The sequence below is a fragment of the Netta rufina genome (assembly GCF_964035555.1).
Source record: "Netta rufina genome assembly, chromosome: 1".
Taxonomy (NCBI): Eukaryota; Metazoa; Chordata; class Aves; order Anseriformes; family Anatidae; genus Netta; species Netta rufina.
The window spans coordinates 134,312,017-134,334,803 of NC_140123.1; the positions used below are offsets into that span (position 1 = coordinate 134,312,017).

Genomic DNA, 22,787 nt, shown 5'->3' on the forward strand with positions numbered 1-22,787 from the left:
AGAATAGCATAATAGTTCTTGATCATTCAAATAGGTATGCACATACTTCAGTTGAGATACACAAGCATTGCTTTCAGCCTGGCTACTTAGCTTCTGCAAGATTATAAAGAAAATAAAAGTTCAATCATCTGTTGTCACACATTCATGTAAAAAAAACACACAGCAATCCCTTGAAGTCAGTGGGTAGTCTGCCACCCTTCTCAAAATGCCTGCAATTTTATGTTTTGTCAGGCAAGGGTAGTCTAATATTTTGCATAGCTGTGATTCCAGTAGGTATCTCAAAGTTAGACTATGTGTGAGCCAAATTGCATTACCTGCTGGGTGGAAGGAACAGCACAAACCAAAGAGGGAAAAAGAGAGGGAAACAATGATTTTACCAAACTCAAAAGCAGGAAGTACTGCAAGTCTCAATAAAAGTAACACTTCTTGTCCAAATCCCATTTTGCGTAATAATTCAGATAAATAACTTACCTTGAAAGCTGTTGTCCTTAGATCCTACTTAGATCCTACTTAGATCCTTGACTGTATGAAGTTTTTCCTCTGTAGCTGAAAACGGATTTCAGTTAGTCAAAGTCATAAAATGAAACTAGATAGGAACCCTTCCTGAAATTTATGATACGTATTTCAGCAGTGCCTCAAGACTAGAATCAGGTATTTCAAAATACCATGGGCAGGCAGAGTCTTAAATCCAACTGACTTTCAGAGAGAGGTGGAAAGAGCAGTGGTCTGCACAAACCTGCCTTGAAGCTGGGGAGGCTAATGTCCCTCCAATGATAAGATATAGGCTCCTCCATCCAAAGATGCTATAAAAAATTCCTCAGCCTAAAGGATCTTGTCTCTCCTGCTAACAGAAGAGGGAGCTTAGGGAATCTTTGCAAATACTCTCTTTAGCTTGCTAAAGGCTTTAAGGCATTTAAAAGTAGAATAGCAGATTACAGGCATGGTTTGGGGCTCAGTTTGCAGATACGCTTAGTGAGGGTGAGGTCATAAGCAGCCTGGTGAATGTAAATATGTAAATATGCAGCTTCTTGTCATGAGGCACAATTGAAAGCTACTTCTAAAGAAAAAAATACAGTTGGTACAACACATTAAAAAACTTAAGGAAAGGTGGTAGTATTTCTGTGAGACACGTTAAAGAAAGTGATATCGGCACTGCTACAACATTATTTGATTCTCCCAAAAATATTTGATTTGAAAGACTTTATTACCACCTTGAGTGTATCAAGTGGATTTGTTCCCAAACCTTCTCCCTCTGTTCTATCTTCAACTGAACCTATGTGGAAAAGCAAGAGAGTGATGGCTTTTACAGATGGGACATTAACTGTTTTTCAGGACTACAAGTAGAGGGCCTCTTCAGAAGGTCAGCCAGTGTCCAGACTATCAAAGATGTTCAGAAACTCTACAATCAGGGTAAGCTGCCATAACCACTGCCACAGATTAATAGTGTAAGGGCTTATTGATCTTGTTTCTGTTCGTGAAGCAGAGATGCTAGTTTTTTTTTTATAATTAGTTAATCATGAAGTCATTTGTAAACTAAAATATCATAATAAGAGCACTAATACAGAAGCTTGAAAAATAGCAATAGGCACTTAAAGCTTGCTGAACAGCAACTCAGCATCAGTCATCAACTGATGTCAGACCAAAGCTTCTGAAAACCGTAGCAGCTAATGAGTGATAAAGTTTGAGTCAAAAATGGTCTGTTTTATCATAAACACCCCTATTACTTCTGTGCAGTTTGAGTTACCAGAGTTAGTTAAAAATGCCAAGTACTGTGTCTTTGTGTCATTTTGCCTTTGGTGTTTTTCCCTGACTACGGCACCAAAATGTAATTTTACGCAATAGTTTATGAAATACATTGAAGTCATTTTGCAAGTCATTGACTTCCCTGTAAAGTAATTTTATGAAATGCCTTAATGGGGAGAATCTCTTACAGCAAGATGAATAAAACTCCATGAAAAATATTAAAAGAAAATGCTAGGAGTTGCCAAAAGCAGGAAAGACAGAAGGTTTTCTCTTCTAACTGTGGTGTGAAACAGGTTTTAAATGGTGGTTTAAAGAATAAGTAAAACATATGATTGAACACCTTTTTCTTTTTTTTTTTTTCTTTCTTTCTTTTAGGCAAGTCTGTGAATTTTGATGACTATCACGATATCCATATTCCTGCTGTTATCTTAAAGACTTTCCTTAGGGAACTCCCTCAGCCATTACTAACCTTTGAATGTTATGATCATATCCTTGGAATCACCAGTGAGTATTAACTCAGTTTTAGAAAAATTCATACAGCAATTTGAACCGGACCAGGCTAATTCTTAATCACCGTTGTTTGCTAACCATGACTTAGTTGTGGATACATAAAACTATTAGTGCTTTCAGTGCAGCCATTAATGGGCAACCTCATAATCTGTACCAGCACAAGGTGGGATTCCACCCAGAAGAGGACAGTGGTGTAATTTCCTTGTCAGAAGTTTAAAACATGGGAATCAGAAGCTCTTTTGCTTTGTTGAGTATCATGGGCTGTTCAGAACACTGACATGTAGCTCCTTACCAGGACATATGAGGGACAAATTTCTCTACCACCACTACTGTTCTTTTTGGAGTTTGGCTTAACCTTCAATACAAAAGTACAAACACATTATATTGTTAGATAATGTTTTGTAGACATTAGAGACTCTGCTGTAAGTACGGTAAATAGGCTGTTAATCATCTTTATAATTCTTCTTGTGTTCCCTGTATTTGCATTTCCTGATACCAATGTCCACTCTCAATCTTCTTCACTGTTTGTGCATACAGAGGACTCTAAGAACAGCTAGTCCTATGACTAGCAGAGCTAAGGAAGCATGTTTTCCTGTGGATTTGCATCACAAACATGAGCTTTCTTTTGTCTCTTCTAATGCCTAGTGAGAATTGATATCACACAGTAGCATGTTTTCAAAGCAGGGACAGCTTTAGGGTCCATCTTCTTTACCTGGTTGCCTAATTCCACAAAATGTGTAGGCATATAATACATTGACATTGATCTACATCTCTATCAAATCTAATCTAATTGTGCCAACAGTTTAAATGTTGGTGGGGACCAGAAGATGGATGGCAGATAGCACACCAGAAGTCCAGTCTCTGCAGAAAAGCAGCCTGAAAAATCAGTACTTTAGACACTCTTCTCCATGTCCCCCCCCCCCCCCCCTTTTTTTTTTTCAATGCATCCTCTTTACTGGCAGTCTGGAAGAATAAAAATCTGCTTTTACACACACAAAAATGCTTTCATTTTGAAATTTCTTTTCTTACGGCCTTTGTGGGATAGAACTTCGAACCTTACAGTAAATTGGAAAGTCCTTTTTCCAAACTGTAGAATCATAGAAAATGATCATAGAAAAAAAAATAGGTGGTCATTTGTATGCTTATTTTATCTTTTGTTACGGTTGTTCTTGGGTGAGGAGAGGGACAGGAACATCTTTTGTATTGGAACTGTTATCTGGGTAACTGCTGTGGTTTAAGCCCAGCAGCTAAGCACCACACTGCTGTTCACTAACCCTCCCCCCTCCCTCTCTGGGATGAGGGAGAGAATTAGAAAGAGATGAAGGCCTGTGGGGTTGAGATAGAGACAGCTTATTAGGACAGAAAAGAAAGGAAAATAATAACAATAATGATAATAGTACTACTACTATTAATGAGTACAAACAAGTGATGCACAATGCAATTGCTCACCACCTGCTGACCGATGCCCAGCCTATCCCTGAGCAGCCATTCCCCCCACCCCAGCTAGCCACCCCTATATATTGTTTAGCATGACCCCAGATGGTATGGAATACCTCTTTGGACAGTTTGGGTCAGCTGTCCTGGGTCTGTCCTCTCCCAGCTCCCACTGCACCTCCAGCCTGCCCGCTGGCAGGATAGAGCGAGAAGCTGAAAAGTCGTTGGCTTAGTGTAAGCATTGCTCTGCAACAAGTAAAACAGTGTGTTATCAACATTATTCTCATCCTAAATCCCAAACACAGCACCATACCTGCTACTAGGGGGAAAATTAACTCTATCCTAGCTGAAACCAGGACAGTAACATATTAGGGAACCAAGGATCTAAAACCATGAGAATAGAAGGCATTGATTATCTAAAGATCTGATACCACATAAATGTATGAATTATAGAACTTTAATTGTGTGGCCTTTGTCAGGAAGTGAAAGTTTATAATGTTAGCAAGGCAACCCCCTAATAACAGAAGTTGAAATCTGAGATTTATTATAGGTGTACTTGTTCAGGCTGGTATTTTGCCATTGCGGCTCTTGTCAATTTAGCAGAGAACCAGTGGGGCTTTCAGTGACAAATCACAAGCACACATTTTTCCAACACCTGTTTTTTGAGGAAATTAGATCTTAATGGAGTAGAGTTTCCAACCGAGTTTGGTAACATACCTCTGGTAACCACTGGATGATGCCGTTGCAAAGTGAAGGTTATCATCGTTATGAAGTCCATTGCTGTTGGGGTAGCTGAATAAAATAATTAGGGCTGGGCATAAATCTCAACTGCACCATGTTGGTAAAGTGTAGTGAAGACTCCTTCTGAGGTTTCTATGTTTTGCTACTATTCAAATAACAGTACAGAAAGTTTAGTGTACCTAGATACACTTCATTCTACGTAAAATTCTTATACTGTGCCCATCACTGGCATCTGCATGTATTATTTAATATCACTAACATTATTGATGTATTTCCACTAAAAATAATAAAGATAATTGTGTTCAGAATCCTCTGAAGTTTCATACTGTTTTTTATTTGCAAGACTAAAATCAAGGATTCATACATCTACACAATAAATATCTCAGGGTGTTAAGAGAAATAAGTCTTTTCACAAGGCAGTTGTAAAAATTAAGGAAGTAAGGATAGTCATTCAGAATAGAGTAAAGAATAAGGGAATTTCAAATTGATTGCTAGTTTTTACTGAATTAGTCTGCTGACTTTCTGGGCATGATGTTACTCTGTGCTAGAGCTAAGTGAAAAAAAAAAAGAACAAATCTGAAGTCTGAGAGCAATGCATTGTCCTAGGAATACTAAAGGTTTTTTTTCATGGCAAAGTATCTGTGAAGGTCTAAGTCAATGTTATTTTTGTTTATTGGTGTTTTAAATGTTGACAGCATATGTTGAAATATGGAGTTTAAGATAATTTCTCCTTGAGCTTTTTTGTTATGCAGTGTGATGTCCACTATCTTTTCTTGATGCTATGGTGATATCCTACTTTTTAAAGATGTTAAGCCTGAGAGCCAAGCTGGACTGCAGCAAAGGCATATTCTCTGTGAATACAGTGCAGAAGAGAGCTTTGAACAGGTCTGATCACAGACAGCTGTCTTGGGATGATTTGAAAATTCTCATTCTGGCTTCTGGAAAACACCAGAGCAGTGTGTGATGTATCTATTACATCTCTTAACCTGCAAACCCAGAAAAACACTATGCCTACTTTACAATACTTTGAAATAATAGCGAAGCTTTTCTCTTTAGTGTCTCATCTGAAATATTTTTTACTAGATTTATTGACAGGAGCTGAGAAATAAATTAGCCAAGTGACTGGCAAAATAAAATAAAAAAAAATAAAATAATAGAAACTTGAAGCTTGACATTTTCAAAGAACTTCTTGTTTGGTCATGAAAACTACTCAAGTTACTTTGCCTGGTGTTGCTATACTTCCTGAATTATTTACTCTGCAGAAGGCTGACAAGAAAATTCTTGTGACTCAGATTTTTGTGTCTTACAGGCTAGCTTTGCAGTAGTAAAAGCTACTAGCTACTAGCAAAAAAAAAAAAAAAAAGCTACTAAAGCTACTAGTAATAGCTTTGCAATAGTAAAAATATCAACACAGCTCACCAGGGTATAGCTTCGTGTATTTAAATCAGAGCTTAAGGGAACATTTAACATGCTGGAATTTTGTGCATGCATAGATTCTTCTGTACATCTCTAGCAATGTCAGGGAGAGAAAGAAAAATTGAACAAATGGAGAAAAAACATCAGCACAAATCAGCCGGTTAGGTCAGGCATGATTGTAACAGTCAGACCTTTCTCCAAATTGATGTGCTGTGATTTCTCCAAACTTCCAGTGCTAAGATAATTACAATATTACAGGGAAAAAAAGAAAAAAAAAAAAGAAAAAAAAAAAAAAAGAAAAAAAGTCACTTGGAATAGCATTCAAAATGCATTCTAATGTTTGCATAATTCTTACCCAGACTGTCTAAGTGAGTTTGGGGTCTAGTTGCAGATTTGCCCATCTATAGAAATGAGTTAATGAACCTGCTTAAGCTTACCTCTACAAAGTTCTTACCCATTCAAGTGGCTGCCTCTTAAATCCTTGTCCAAGACTGAAAAGTTTCCTGCAGAATCACAGAAGTGCGTTTGAAGTTAGTAGAGTGCCAAAAGAGCACTTTGATCAGCAAGCATAAAATCAAGGCATGAAAGGTAGACATCTGGATTCAATGCATGGGGAGATAATGGGATTCAAAACAAGACCTTGGAAAGTATTTTCTAGCAAAGAAATTATTTTGGCTCTTTCACTGAATGGAGAAAATACTCTGGAAGTTAGTCTTAGCCAGATAAATACTGAATATGATCGGCTTATACAAAGAGATAGCCCAAACTGTTACAGTGCTGGTGGAAGTTAATAGGGCTGATTTCTGTGGTCAGTTTTACAGATGAATAGCCAAAGTAAATCCAGATGATATAAATAAGGTGCTAGTTCTTGGTAATATTTTGATGTTTTCGAGTTAAAGTAAGACTGACTTTGATATTGCAGGTGTGGAGAGCAGTTTACGAGTAACGAGATGTAAACAGATCATTCATGGACTTCCTGAACATAATTATGTTGTTCTGAAGTATCTGATATGCTTTCTCCATATGGTGAGTATAAGCAAAATTTCCAAAAGTAATGCCAATCTTTAGTGCCGCTTCTAACAAAAGCCAGTGCTAAACAACAGTCTCAGACGTACCTTAACCATGAAATTCTTTAGATGTAAGAAAATCTACTGTGTAAATGAAACTCTGCCTGCACTGAAATATTTAAAAGTCTTCTGTCCTCCACTCCCCATTCACAAATATATGTTTTACTCTTTTTTTTTCCTAATTTGCAGTGAGAAAGATTGACAATGGTGAGTGTGTAATTTTTGGTGCCAGAATAAAACTACATAAAATCACTTTTTTTTTTTTTTTTTCCAAGGCATAAGTTTTGGACAAACAAAACACTACATTTGTGTCATTTTAGTGAACGGTAAAAATATTAATGAGCTTTGGAACAACAATCAGCAAAGTATTTTCTATATAATCTTTAAAATAACATTTTCCTGTGTAAAATAGCCTCTAATTCTGTAATTTGAATTTACTGCAATGAATTTACTACAATGTTGAACAAAAGCTTTGGTCATGCCATTTTGCAAGGACGGTTGGTATACTTCTGAATAAACTAAATAATTTGTGTTCTGTTTTACTTTACAGCTTGCTGATTATTTTTAACCCCACAAGTGTGAGGGTTTGGGGAACTTCCAGTACATGTCATTCTCCAGTCATCCTAGTGACATCCTTTTGCTGCCAGTTTATGTGCAGGAAAAGACAGTAAGGAGGGTGTTAGTTTCCCTCCTTTCTGCCTTATCCAGTGCATTACCTTTTCTAGATTGCATTTTTCAAACCCAAGTGCCTAAAATTGAGGATCAACTTTAGCTGACAACTAAATGAAGTGACCCATCCTTCAGAAGTCTGAAGAGCCCACTGAACTAATGACAGATACAGAACAATGCTGATTTTTACCACTGGAGGAATTAGCCCTCTGTAACTATTCTTGGGCTATAATCCATATTCTAGCGTGTAGCGTATTTCATAAGCAGGTACATTTCATCCCATATTACCTCAAAACACTACAGAAAAGCAAGATTAAAGGAAAGACCCTTGATATGACCCTTGCTCAGACAGTGCTTTCAAGGTTCCTGTAATACCTACATGCTCGTTTACTGTTGCTTAGCTGAACTCTAATGCTTTTAAGGAACTCCTGTTACTGGCTATTCTTTTAGCAACTGATATCTCTCCTCAGCATTATGAATCATGTAAGTGACTTTGTTCCAGTAATAGATGCACCATCTCAATGCACTTCTTAAGAGCTAAGCACTTGAGGTGTTAATGAGGTGTGCAAAAGTACTATATAGTGTTTTCTGTAATTGGGCAACAGAACATAGCATTATTTTTGAGTGTGCCTTGTTATGTAAAGCACAGCATCAAGTTGATACTAGTGCTCAGCTCCGCAATTTTTGCTGATTCATAGCTTTTCGTCCTTAGTGTCCTGGGGAATATTTGCATGTGGAAAGGTCAAGGGAATGTGAAACAATCTAGGAGCTAGAGATTTCTGTTCATTGCAGATTGGTGTGCGGCGCAAACTGACACAATTCAAACTTAGACCTCTCTACCAATAATCCTAGTTCTTACCTGCAAGCATCAACCTTCTTACGTATAAGAGGCAATTTAATTCTTCCATGAGCTCAGCCTTGAGTAGTACAAGAGGCACTTGTGCTAATTTCATGAAGTGGGATGCATTGTAATCACTAGATACAGGTTTTGAATACTCTAAGTACAGGCTGATACAGGCTTGTGGAAGAAGAAAAAAATCTCCATTTTCTCTGCAGTCTCGACCCCCTTACTTAATGAAACAGCTCCTTCTAGTCCAAGAGTACTACATCAAGACATTACAACTCCTACAAAAGTAAAAGACTTGCATTTTAAAAATAGGCCCAAATTCCTTAACCTTAGACTGGCAGGGATTTTGCCAGTAAGGAGCCCAGCTGACTGTTAAAGATCCACACTGTCCATCTCCACTTTGCAGTACAGGTGGCCACTAGTGAGGGATCTGCAGGCCCCTTTCGATTCACAGAGAACTGAGGTCTGTAGACAAAATCAGACAACCAGGAACAAGTGGCAAAACAGCACATACAGCCCCTGTCACTATATTTACACACCTTCCCATTCTGCTGCATCTTTCTGTCCCTTTAATCATCACTGATGCAGGGAAAGGGTGGCTGATTTGCCTGAGGGAGCTACTGCAAAAACCTGCCAAATTCAAAATGTCTACCTGGACCAACTGGAAAAAATAGATAAGATTTTGTGTCACATGAGCTATGCTTCAGATCCAAAACCGAAGAAACAAACCTAAGAATTGATGTTTTATCTCAATCACTTGTCCAATTTAAAAGTGTAATTAGCACCAGGAAAGCCTGGAGGGGGCTGGGACTATGGGGCACGTTGGGAAGGATTAGATGACTAAACCTCGTGGAGGAGATACAAGCAGTTGGCACATATGTGCGGATAGCAGAGAGTAGGGGATAGAAACTTGCATTTCCAGTCAGTTTGTGGGAGTGTTTTAATATTTAGTAATTTTCATCTGGAAGTGTCTTGTCAACTTCCCTTAAGCATTGTGAGTACAAAGACAAAAAGATGGTGATGTCCTTGTATTTGTAAAATGTGATGGTAATTGGTTGTTTCTACCTTCTATCATTACACTGCTGAAGTTTCTACCTTCTATCATTACACTGTTGAAGTTCATTATGCAGAATAGTGGCAGACTGGTGTCATTCCTGAGTATCCATCAGGGTGCTGGGATGCACGTTTGTGGAGTCCAAAAATTTTTACTGCTTTGCTGGGGGAAACTGGATATGCAATCTGGAGTGGTGGAGATGTATATTTTGTATTTGTTGATGTGGCACTAAATCTTCAGCATTTACTTCCAATGATGAGTTTAGCAATTTGCAAGTTTTATTTGAAGGTAAATAATAAGATTTCTAGAGGCCTTTCTTTCAATATAAGTTGTCATTACATAATGATTTTTTATACGTGTTCCATATAAAAGAAGGAAAAAAAAAGAAGGTCAAAGAAGGAAAAACCCAGCAAGCTGGAGTTGTGTAGTTCTTTCTTGCTACACTTTTTTGTGATGTTCAGATGATTCCTTTGAAGATAAAATCTAGGTCCTTGGAGAATTGTCTTTTATTAACATGTCAAATTGGCAGAGCAAGTGTATTCTCACTTGAAACAGGTAATGGTTAGTAACTTTGTGATGGAATCAAAGAAAGAGTCTAGGGGAGTTAGTCCAAATGCTAAAGATGCCAATTGTATGGCCAAAATCTTGTATTCTTCTTGTAAGAAGCCAAATCCCCTCAGGGAGGGATAAAGCTGTTACCACTGTTATGAAAGGGCTTCCTTGCTTGCAGCTTTTGATGAGCAGCAAAGATTATTGTGGAGAAAGAGTAGGATTCAGCTGCACACTTTTTCTGGGATCTGCTGAGGAAGGCATTGCTGCACACTGTGGAATGAGAACAAGGTAGAATGAGTGCAGTGTCTCCCTTGAATTCCTGAGCATCTACCTAATTGATGACTCACAGGCAAGGCTTAGCATAGCTCTGCCTCAGACATAATCACTGGTTCATTTTATGTTAAGAATTTTCTCTCTCAGGAGAGAGGCTGTGTCGTGGGTTTTTTTGTTGATTGTTTTGACATGGACTGCCTCCTTGAAATGTTCATGAAGTGGTAACAGGAAAGAAGAGGTGGATTTATCTCAGAGTTAGAAACAGTCTTTGAGACAGTGGACCTGAAAAAAAAAAAAAAAAAAAAATTATAATGCAGCTCTACCAGCAAGTTGCAGTGTTGTTGCTTTGGGCTGAAGCACTGGCATTTGAGGAGATGGGTAGTTTGATCTAGATGTGTTTCAACAAGCACTCAGAGACAGCACCTGTACACCTTGCAGGTGAGAGTATGTCAGGAGTACCCTCAAAAACCATGGGAGAGGCACCTGCAACAGGTTTGGCTACTTCCACCCTCCACTGCCCTTGGGTAATACCATGTGCTTTTGTGCCACCACAATGTAGCTGACCCATGTATGCTTAAAGTACCCTCCTTAGGGTATGCAGCACATGGTTTTAATTTCATGCTGTAAAAGCACACCAATGTGATAGGCTGCAGCAGAGCTCTCACATTATTTTAGAGACTTCAAAGTGAAAGAAACACCAAAAAATGATTTGTTCTACTCAGCACATTGCTCAGTGTGGATGTAGCCAGTGTGGGTCTCTTGACCTGAGAGCCAGAACACCAGTCCATAACCTTGCTGCATTTACTTGAATCCAAAGGCAAGCTTCACTGTCCATCTACCAGCAGGGTTATACCTAGGTCTGTGCCACATTGTTAGCAGGGTAATTGTCATTGTCCTGATTGTTTTCTCTCATCAGTTACTTTGGTGGTAGCTTGCTACATTGCTATATGTGGTACATAGTCTAGAGAGAATGATGTGGGTTTTCTGTAAGGTCATGAAGCAGGCATCATTGTTTAATCTGGTGACTTTTTAGTCTTGCATTGTGGACTCAATCCTTTGAAAAGGTAGTTATGGCTCCAGTATGTTCTTATTAACAGCCCTTCCTTTATCCAGCCCTGCTTCATGACCTTAAAAAAAAATTGGACCCTTTAATATTGGCAACATCATAGTATCTCTAATGGCCTAGGAGGGTAAAGGAAAGATTGGAAGGAAAAATTGTACCTCTTTTTGGAAAAAGTAATTATGGCTAGAGAGAAAATGCTAAGCTTTTGGCACGTGTGCTTCTTCATGTCTCCCAAAGAAAACATTCATCCTGCATGTGTGTCTAAAGGATTTTATATCCCCTGATGGCTGAGCAAGAAGGCTTCTCTCTAGGTAGAACACTGAGGAAAGTGGGGTCATTCAAGGAGGCAGAAGGGAACAAAACCTTCGTTACTGGGTAGAGGGCAACTGGACTTTATGCATGTACTAAGAAGTGCTCACATGATTATAGTGTTTCTTAGATTTTTCCTTTACTGCCATCAGACTTTTCACAATACTACTAAGCTGCCTTTTCAGGAGGCCTTATGGCAAAGGCAGAAATTGAGAGGCAATGAGAAGCAAAATTTTTGTTTTTCTCTTCTACTTGAAACTCTAGCACACAGGATTATATAGCCAATTCTTCCCCATTCTACCCCAAGGCGACAACTTCAAAGCAGCCTGCACATCACAGTATGTGACTGTATGGTCTTCCTATGACAGATTACTGCTTACCAACAACTGCAGCCATCAGCCTGGGAAGAACTGGCTGAATTACCTATGTCAGGAAGAACAAACTTTCAACTAGCTGGCTGTTTGCAATAGCAGGGAACCTGTCAGATAGGACACCCAGACCTTATTGGCTTTGGATACCAGACATGCAATGCAGGAGGGCAGAATATACACAAATTCCTTGCCAAGATCATACAGGGAAGAAAAATTATTTCTGCTACCCAGTTCGGGGTTCACATCTATAGACACACGAAGGATACATCATGCAGGTACAGAACAGATTTCAGTGCTGAATATCTCACCTACAGCCCATTTACACCTCAATAGCTTTAGAGGAATTGGATGAATGTGGAGGTACTTGGAAGTGAAGTCATGCTTCAGTGGAAGAAAAAAGTTCTTTTGAACCCTCACAAACAACTTCAGAACTTTGGAGGTTTATTCTGTAAAAGATGTAGCACAAGCAGATGGAATAGCTGTTTCTGCTGTCCTTCTCTGCCCTCCAGCACAGATAACAACAGATTCCATACAGAAGACTCAACACAATTATTTTTCCTAGCATAAGGAAACAGTTCAGTCTTTTTGCTTGAGTCGCTGAAATCTTTTCTTGTGGGACACAGACCCCAGTAGTCCCCTGACTCTCAGCTACATGGTCAGTCCTGTTAGAAATGGCTCAGTCTTCAAAATAGGATTAAATAAAAAAATAGGATTTATTAAAAGAATAGAGGTAAGCAAACAGCACTGGGTGCACCGGGAGTCTCCGCTCCACCAGGACGCACACCAGCCACATCAAGTACCTGATTTTTATACTCCTAGACTAATACGTATTCATTACTACTTCTAAAAAAACCAGGTTATTATAATTAGCTTCCAGGGTCCAGTCCCTCCTACTGGAGCATGCGCATCAGTCTCCGGTGGTCCCTCTGGGGGTCTCTAGGGGTCTTTCATGCTGAAGGCTCATAGTCTTCCTCTCCAAGTTTTTTTCTTGTCCTTTCCCTTTGTACTCCTTGGCACCATATCAAGTTTATACAGCATCCCCTGCAGGTCTTGTCTCCTAGCCGTCCTTCAGCTTCTTTTTTTTTTTCTTCTTAATCTCTTGGCCACGTGGCCAGATATCAGAGGTTTGCATAGTATCCCATAACAGTCACTAGTTGTTATCAGTTGTTCTGAAACCCCCGGACATCAAAGACTTCATACAAACACAAATAGCTTTCTTATTAAAACATTCCTCATCAGCCATTCACAGGGACAGTCAGACCTATAGCAGTGTTAAGTCAATCTCGAAAAAGACAAAAAAAAGGCTGTAACTGTTAGAAATAGAAGTTCGGAATAACAAAAGTAAACAGGTTCATAAATTTGAGGAGCATTTTCTGAAGACTTGATAAATTGACTAGAATGAGGGGGAGACTGGGACACACTGCATCTGTGGTTCAAGAATTAAATTGCCAGTGCAGGACCCAGAGGCAGACAGGACTGTTCTTTATTGACACGAATTGTTAAAACATTCCTCACAGTCCTGAGGCTATTAAGAAGCTACTGATGTACCTGTGGTCAGGGTCTATGCCCGTCATTGGCTCATCCTCAGTATGGGGGAGTCTCATCTCCCAGTCACAGGGCATGCATCTGCATATACCTATTTATGTTTATATCTTTTCAGGTTTCACATGAGAGCATATATAACAGAATGACAGCATCCAGCCTGGCCTGTGTCTTTGGCTTGAATTTGATCTGGCCGTCTAAAGGAACAGTTTCACTGAGTGCTCTGGTACCTCTGAATCTCTTCACTGAACTACTGATAGATTTCTACATGAATATATTCAACTCCCGAACAGTGCCTGGTGAGGTCTTACCTTAATGTTCCCAGAAAGGGAAATGACGTTAGACTGCCTAAGGAAAATGTCTCCGTGCCTCAACTGGTAGGAGCTTTATATTCAGTTCCCCCTCCTGTAAAAAACAAACAAACAAACAAACAAACAAACAAAACCTTTCAATACAGAGTAAAGTTTCTATAACTTTCCAGGTACCAAAGACATTGAGAGAAGCACAGTGCCCCATGTGTTCCTCTCAAATGGGAGAATATGAACATTCAAAGACCTATAGGTCAAAGTGAATCCCCTTATTAAACTTGAACAGTTGACAAAAACAGGTATGTTAAAAAAAAATCATGACAGTAGGTGACACTGTTATTTGTTTAGGGATCTGAAGACCTTACTATATGACATTATTTTCTGGGGCCATGCAGAGCTAAATTCTGGACCACACCTGACTGTACAGCTATTTTGTTGTTATTTGTTTGTTAGAAATTTCTCTAAGTTAATAAAGATGGAATCAATTTTTAAGATATTAAAATGTCTAGACCTATTTTTCCCTATATTTAAGTGTTTTGTTTTATACAGAAAGGTGTGTGCAGTTGTGGCATGTCAGGCTTGCTGCTGCTGTGAAGTATTTCCTGGATAATATGAGCTGTGCAGACAGCTAGCTAGTTATGCTTGCAGATTTCTAACTTATGCAGTTAATCACTGTACCTACACATGCAAAATGTGTGGAAGGTCCTTTTTATTGTAAGTTTAAATGAAGAACAATAATCTTACATTTTTACTCTTGGTACTTGTAACCTTTATCAGTGGAACATTAGTGAGTGCATAATAGATAATATAGAATAACTTTGAGAAAAGTACTCCTTATGTTTGGGCTGCATGCCTTTGCAGTTTAAGTTGATGGAAATTTGTTCTTCAGATTGATTTCTCTAAAAAGCAGTAACAGCAATAAGTTGGATAATATACCTAATGTCATTATTATACATCAAAAGTCTGTTATTAGACTCAATGTGAATAATTAGCCAACATAAAGGGAGATTTTTCAGTGTTTCCCTTCTAACTATGCCATTGATATTGCTCGTATTTGATGAACTCTAAACCACTACTCTTTCATTGTTTAACACTGATTAGTGTGGGTTGGTGTAATGAAATTATTGGTGTAACGAATTTTTGCTTGCAAAGCAAAAGAAAATGGTTAAAAATAAAAGGTAAGCAGTATTTGCCCTAATGTTCACATCTTCCTGCTTCTACAGAACTACGGAAACAGACTTCAATAGAACTACTTGCCTCTAGAGGACAATTTAGACATCCCCTCCTCTGCAAACAAAAGCTGCTTTTTATCCTGAAGGTTCTAACTAGTTGATGACTTGTACTTCTCACCTTTCTCTCAGCAGTTATGAATTGCCTCCCTATGTAATGGGTGCAATAAAATCTTATTGCAGTGGGTAAAGATGATTTGTTTTTTTCAGCAATTTAGGGAAATAACCAAACATTCTGAGGGCTGTCATGCTGGATGTGCCAGGCCTTCATTTGCCCAGTAGGTGTCATCTATAGCATTAGGCAATGATTTGAAATTTGAAAAATACAGAGGCTTTAGAGCAAGATCCGTTAGGACCAACTTTCCACATCATAGTCATGTGTTTTTGGTAGTTCGTCCAGTGTCTTAAGGACAATTTTTTGGCTTTTGAATATTTATGAGTAAGAACCACATATGACTCCTATTTAAATATAAAATTATGCATAGTACAAAGAGAATAATTAATATTTATTCATGATTGTTGCATTTCAGCAAAAGGAGGTTGCAAAGGACACAACTGTCTAGGTTTTGTATTGCAGTTAATATTGGTTTTGTCTGAGTTATCAGTAACAGCACCATAGCTTGTGTTATGGAAAATACACGGTTCTGCTCAGTGCTGTTCAGTGATTTGGCATAGCATGGTTCTGTGAATCAGCAGCGTGTTCTTAACATAGGAGGAATGTGGCTTCAAGCCCGTGGCTGAGGCTGGGAATCAACAAAACCTGAATATTTTTCCACTTTCTGACCTTGGTAAAAATACATATGTATAACTTTTAGTCTTGCCGTCTGTAAAATGAGGTAGCACTTGGCATTAGAAAAGTGCTTTGAGATTAAATGCTGATAAGCAGTATAAAATGATTGTTTTCCATTTCCTTTGTGCTCTTCCAAAAATCTAGCGGTATTAAATGGCATTTTAAATGTAGTAGTCTTAAGGCTACACTGCATAATGGGAATGTGATTACTGGATGGTTTTAAGGTACCAGATCCCAATGGGGTGAAATCCCTAGTTCGTGGAAGCCAGCTTTGCTTGCTGGGGGGAGATGGGTCTACCTCACTTTGAGAAACACTCCGTAGCCAGTAACTTAGGCTCAGGCGAGGATCTCAGTGAAGTAGTAATTTATTCGCGATTACAAGGGCGGGCATCCCACAAGCAGGAGCGTACCTACTAGTCACACAGTACTGTTTATATACTTTATTTCTCAATGACCAGGAGCAGGAGAGCACGCCTACTAGTTCCAAAACACAGTTTATATACTTCTTTGATGACAGGACCCTCCCCTGTTTTCCCAGTGAGTGGGTAATCCAGGTTCACAATCTATCTGATGCTTCACAGACAATGCATGGCCTTCAGTTGCTGGCCTGTTAAACTTCAAATTTCTTTTGACTGTTTTACTGCTTGAAGTGGTAATGTTTCTTCACTTACCTGACTTGACACCGTGATTTTCACCTAATTGTTCTAAGGAGTCTGGTTGCATTTTACAAGGTTGCCTGCTAAGTTTTCTTATCACTGCAAGCATATCTCATTACCACATTTCTTACCCTTAAACGATGTAACTCTGCAAAAACATTTATATTCCCACACTCACAGACATAGTTCTCCAACTCATCCTAGGTTGGGAAAGAGCAGGGATTGCAAAAAATGAACATCCCCTCAGCTAGTTTGCCTGGCTGTAGACACACCACGTGCTAATTAGAAGCAGTCACTCCTTGGTATTGGTCACATGCCAAACTGTAGGTCTTTCTTTGAGTGCTTTGTAAGCTACCATTTCCCAGCAATTTATAACACTCATTTACTGAATGAAGAGCAAAGTGGCGTTTTCTTCTTTCGAGGTGGCTTCTTTCTTTAAAGAACAGGTAACATCTGTTATCCCTTGGTGTGGATAATTTGTTGCCATGTAAGAAAAATAGAGGCTGTGGTTCTGGTTGCCACTAGCGCTGGTGGGGGCAGAATGGGGCACGGGGATGGTGCGCTCCTGCTCCCCATCACCTTCCTGCCTCTCCAATTGGCAGCAACAAGAAGCACCAAGTGTGGCTGTGACTTCTACCCCAGTCTTTCCTTGCCAATTTGTTCATCACAGGTAAGGAACTTCCCCAAATCAATTCACACCTCAGTAGCCAAACCCTCCTGATGAGATCCCAGCTGTAACCTCTCTAACCACCCCCCCCAACCCTAAAGGAGCTGGCAAAATCCTACATCTGCCACAGAAGCCCCCGATCTCTGTCCTGAGTGCCAGATTTAACTATGACACTAAATCTGCTCTCATGAATTATTCAGAAGGGTTTGGAGTGAAATTCATGTTAGAGAAATATATGTTTCAAATTTCCTGACTTTAAGAGGAGTCCTGGAGGTGTCCCCTGCAGTTACTTTGATAACAGTTTCTCTTTACAAATGATAATTGCACAATTCGAGCTTTTGTACAGTGTGGCCTTGTGAACTCTTCTCTCATATCAAAGAACAATTTTCAGATCATTTCCATAGCAAAAAGAAAGTGCTTATGGAGATAATCTGTTGGAAACACACATGCTAGATTTCAGTTTAAAACAATAAAATGCAGTCATGGAATGAGAAATCAAGTGTTGCCTAGCTGACAATATACAGAGAATAAATTGCCTAAGTATTCTAGTTTACTGAGCTGTTAGGAGTTGAAAATTGGTCCCAAGATTAGTCTGATTATCAGGATGCTTCTAGCAACAAGCACTGAAGGGGGAAAGGAGTACTTTTCTACCCTGAATCTATGAAAAAATGTAGGAGGGTTGAATAATATGTCATTAACCAAGGGGGGTCTTTACAGTTCTTACAAAAAACTTCCATGTATTAATATCACTTACCTGTGAGCAGACGACCTGCATGTGCATGCTGTACTCCTTAAGCATCACAGAATCTCTCAGAGCCTTGCAAACTTTAATATTGTTATAAATGAGGTCTCAACTCAATCTGAATTTTGTAATATTTATAAAACAAATATTTCTATTAGGTACAAAAGGCAAGAAAACAGTGCTGGATGTGGGGGGAGTCTGCGCTCCACCAACACGCACACATGAACATCAAACATTCTAAATATACAGAACATTGCTTTACATACTAAATGCAAGCATGCCTATATATAAATACAATCAGAAAAGGTAACAAACAATCCTTTAAGTTCCATGACTTAACAGTTTCCATTTTCCACTCCTTTTCTAGATTACATACAAGTCTCCATTTTCCATTCCCTTTGAACAATATGTCTCGCTTTAAGTTGTCAAGCAACTCGGTCTTCAGGCCTTATGTATCCCGTTCTTCCTAGATTGAAGAAAAGCATATCCATCTCCTTTTCAAGGCCAATAGGCCTGGATCAAAAGGCATGTCCAGGTCAACGGGGCATAACAGCAAAAGCCTGCTGACAACAGTCTGTGCTTCATGCTTGTCACATTTTGGGTTGGGGAGGTTTTGGACTGAACATGCTCTGTACAGTTAGTTCAACCATAATGCATTAAATCCTTTGTTCGTTTCGTGTTTAAACGCAATCCGTAGACTGAGTGTGCAGATCAGTGTATGTGTATGTCCATCACAGCAGACAGACAAAGCTGCTCTGCTACAGTCTGCTGTTGCCAAATATTAGGACTTACTGCATGCCAAGTATGAGTGGGCTGACATATTCAGTGCGTCAAGGTCTTCATAAACCCATCTTGAATCACTTCTCCTTTAATCTGGCCAGCAGGGTGTCCCAAAGCTGAAGAGCAGGAGGGGGGGAGCCACCTAGAATATGTCCCAAAACATGTCCGACACATTGTTAGACACCAGCACTTGCATACTGGGTGCTTTTCACTTGCTTCTGTGCACTTGGGCATCGCTCAGTGCAAATCAACTGCTGATTTGGTTTCTGTGAGTAAATGGTCATCACTTTCAGAGGCAATTCTCCTGGACCTTCCCAGCAGTGAACTTATCCATCAGCCTGTTATAAATGAGGTCTCAACTCAATCTGAATTTTGTAATATTTATAAAACAAATATTTCTATTAGGTATAAAATGCAAGTAAACAGCGCTGGGTGTGCGGGGAGTCTACGCTCCACCAACACGCACACACGAACATCAAACATTCTAAATATACAGAACATTGCTTTACATACTAAATGCAAGCATGCCTATATATGCTTACAATCAGGAAAGGTAACAAACAATCCTTTAAGTTCCATGACTTAACAGTCTCCATTTTCCATTCCCTTTGAACAATATGTCTCGCTTTAAGTTGTCAAGCCAACTCGGTGTTCAGGCCTTACGTATCCCGTTCTTCCCAGATCAAAGAAAAGCATATCCATCTCCTCTTCAAGGCCAATAGGCCTGGGTCAAAAGGCATGTTCAGGTCAACAGGGGGCGTAACAGCAAAAACCTTCGATGGCTGTGGCAGCAGAGGGGCCCTTGGCGATGGCATAGCAGTTGGATCAGTAAAGGAGCCCACGGCTCCCTCACTATCTGGCAAGCCACACATTTGTGATTGTGGCTCCATAGGGCTCTTAAAGGCCTCAGAGATTGCTCGCCAGGTGCCAAGCAATCCCACTGCAACCTTGTCGTTTTTAGTTGCAGAGTCCCACACCTTGACCTCAGTTTGGTCCCATATTTCAGGATCATAACCTGTCTGATTGTTAATAAGGAGAATAAGCTGTAAGGTTACCAGGACAGTCTTTGTTCCTAAGGACGTATGATTCCCCATAACGCAGAACTGCTTACCAGCAAGAGGCAGTTGTGTGCACAGGTCTGCTTCTTTCAGCTTGAGCTTCTCTCCAGCTCCAGTGTGCCTATTTCCAGTGACTTTCTGTACAAGCTTCTCTGAGCAGTTTGCTGAGTTTGGCCGAACCTATCTTCATGAGGCAATCAAAATGCCTGTTCCCGTCCTGGTCTCCATTCTGCCAGCCTGTTCCCCTTCACTTCTTTTTCCTGCTTGTTTATTGATGTAACTTCATCGTGTTGCCTTTTTTATCTTGAGGGGAGGCTCCCCTCTTATACCCTTCTCTCCACAGCAGTTCTTTTCAAAACAACTTTTCATTGGTCAAACAACTTTGAATGTAACAACAGCAAACACCCAGAAACATCCATGCCTTAACGGCTGGAGAATAAGAGAACCATCTGGAGAACAAGAAACCGGAGACTGCATGGAGTCTCCTGAATCACCCTTCTTTGTTCCCTCTAAACTCTTTTATATTCCTGATGGCCTCGTCGTTAAGAGTCTAATGTTATCTCAACCACGGGGCTTTCCAACCCCCATGGCCACATTCCCAAATCTCCCCCTTCTTTATTAATATCAACCATTTTCTCGACACAAATTACCACTCCATATATAACAAGCCTGTTGGAAGTGTTATATATGGAGTGGTAATTTGTGTCGAGAAAATGGTTGATATTAATAAAGAAGGGGGAGATTTGGGAATGTGGCAGTGGGGGTCGGAAAGCCTCATGGTTGGTGATAACGTCACACTCTTTAACGATGAGGTCATCAGGAATGTAAAGAGTTTAGAGGAAATAAAGAAGGGTGATTGAGGCGACGCCCTGCCATCTGGGATTGCTTGCTTTCCCCTCTGTTAAGGCGCGGAAGTTGCGGGTGGGGGGCTGCTGGTTAGAACTGTTAACATTTATTGTTTAGTGTGGTTTCAAGTGTTAATGAAACGTGGGAAAAGCAATCACGTTTTGTTGCTTTCAGGTTTTGTTGCTTTCAGGAACCTTGTGGTGGGCAGAGCATGTGCAGAAGAAGAGGAAGACAGTCAAAGCAGCTCCTGCAGTCTGGAACATGGTGATGGGGAAGCCTTTCACCCACAAAGACCACCACAAAGAGAATTATAATATGAAGCGGGGATAGGATATCCATATGTATAGGAGTACTCAGGTTTCTTGTAAATATGTAACAGCAATGTCCTATATATATTTGGAAAGTTCGACGGTTGCGTGTGCGTGTTGGTAGAGCATAGACTCCCCGTGCGCGCCCAGCGCTGTTTACTTGCCTTTTATAAATATTCTTTTATGTTACTAAATTCAGAGTTGAGACTTCATTTATAACAGAAGGGAAGCAGGCCCCACTGAAAACACAGGGTAACAGCACAGGAAGCTGCTTTGGACAGGCACCATCTGGTGAATACCCACCAAATGATGAGGGAAATGTTGCCTTGCCACTGCGGCTGGCTGGCGGTCTCCGCCTGAGCTGTGCCAGATGCGCTCCCCTGAACACCCTACTGATGGCCTTTACCACAGTCATCACCAACATCCTCCTCATGAGGCAAGCCTCAGTCTTTAAACCAGGTATTTTGTCTGTACCTAATCCCATTTAATCCTTTCCTTGTATGTTGCGAGCAAGGCTGACTGATAAGCTGATATCAGCACATTAGTACATTTCATTCCCATGTCCTCCCTCGACCAGGACTTTGACAAGCATTTTTATTTGCTGAAGATTTTCTCCTTCATGTTGTACAGAGAGAAGCTAAAAAGATGACTGGAATACCAAGAAATCATATAGTAAAGAGAGTCACTTATTAAAAAATTAGTTATTAAAAAAATTGAATTCCCTTTGTGTCTGTTTTTTTCTCTAGCTGTACTATTAGGAGCAATCAAAGCTGACTATCATTAGTTTAATTCAGAGTGACTTCAGAATGCTGCTCTAATGCTGATCAGTGCCTGATGGTTGGGCCTTTCTCCACAGCACGATGTCTGTGAGTGCTGCAGCTGGCCAGACCTCACCAGGCTGCTGCAAAGCCCTGAGATGTTCTCTACAGGGAGGTTAGGGGAGGGATGGAGGAAAAGCAGTCTTTGAGCATGCCTATTTGTGGTGTAATTACCTGGAGTAACTAGGAAAATAAAATTAACATTCACATTTTAAAGAAAATGTACAGCATTGAAGAGGCTTTCAGGGTAGGGCATAGCTACATTACCTGAGCATTCCCTAGGCTTCCAACCTTAGATGCTATCGCGCTGGGGAAACCTGGTGTGCTAGCTCTAAGGAATAGTATGGAGCATAGAGTGGAGTGGAGACACCATGGCGAGGCTCTGTAACCAGGTGGGGACTCAATTGTTCTTGTGCACACTGAGACCGATAAGCTGCACTTCTTGCTACCCTGAGCCAAGGACTTGTCATGTTTTGACAAATGCTGTACCCTAGTGTACTTTTGCTCATTATAATATCATTATAATACCAAAACACACCTCCATCCCAAAAGCTACCCGCCTCCAAGGTACCTCTCACTGAGCATGCACTCTGAATTTCTCAGAGCCTATTACTTTAAACGGAGACAGGAGAACTTTTCACCAATCATAACTAAGATATGCTTGACTAGAGTCACTCAAGCTCCACCTAAAAGATAGAAAATAATATAAATTGGCCTAAGAGAGAGGGGATGTTAGGGAAGATACCACCATCAGGGGAGATACCATCCCGAGGAAATACAACATCCTTAGGACCTCCTGACTCCTGGGACCAGTCGATGGGCTGAGCCTCTCTTCCCCCCCCATTGGGACGCCTTTGGGTGAGATTTGAACACTTGGTTATAAATCTTTCTAGAGTCTTTGATCCTTTTAACGCGTTAATTTCTAGGCTGCGCACCTGTCACACCTGTAACACCTGTGTATTTCATGCATGCTAGCTTGCTTTTGCAGACAGCC

The 22,787-nt window shown here is 40.1% G+C and overlaps 1 protein-coding gene across 1 annotated transcript in view; it reads left to right on the forward strand.

Moving 5' to 3' along the window:
- LOC311222087 (rho GTPase-activating protein 8-like) overlaps positions 1-13,907 on the forward strand; it is a gene marked incomplete at both ends in the record, with an annotated part of 60,856 nt that extends 46,949 nt beyond the window's left edge. The window contains 4 exons of the mRNA XM_084306192.1: positions 1,333-1,410; positions 2,119-2,247; positions 6,767-6,870; positions 13,710-13,907. Coding sequence (XP_084162318.1) covers positions 1,333-1,410; positions 2,119-2,247; positions 6,767-6,870; positions 13,710-13,907 — 509 coding nt within the window. The remainder of the gene's footprint in view (positions 1-1,332; positions 1,411-2,118; positions 2,248-6,766; positions 6,871-13,709) is intronic.
- Positions 13,908-22,787: the final 8,880 nt, after the last annotated feature.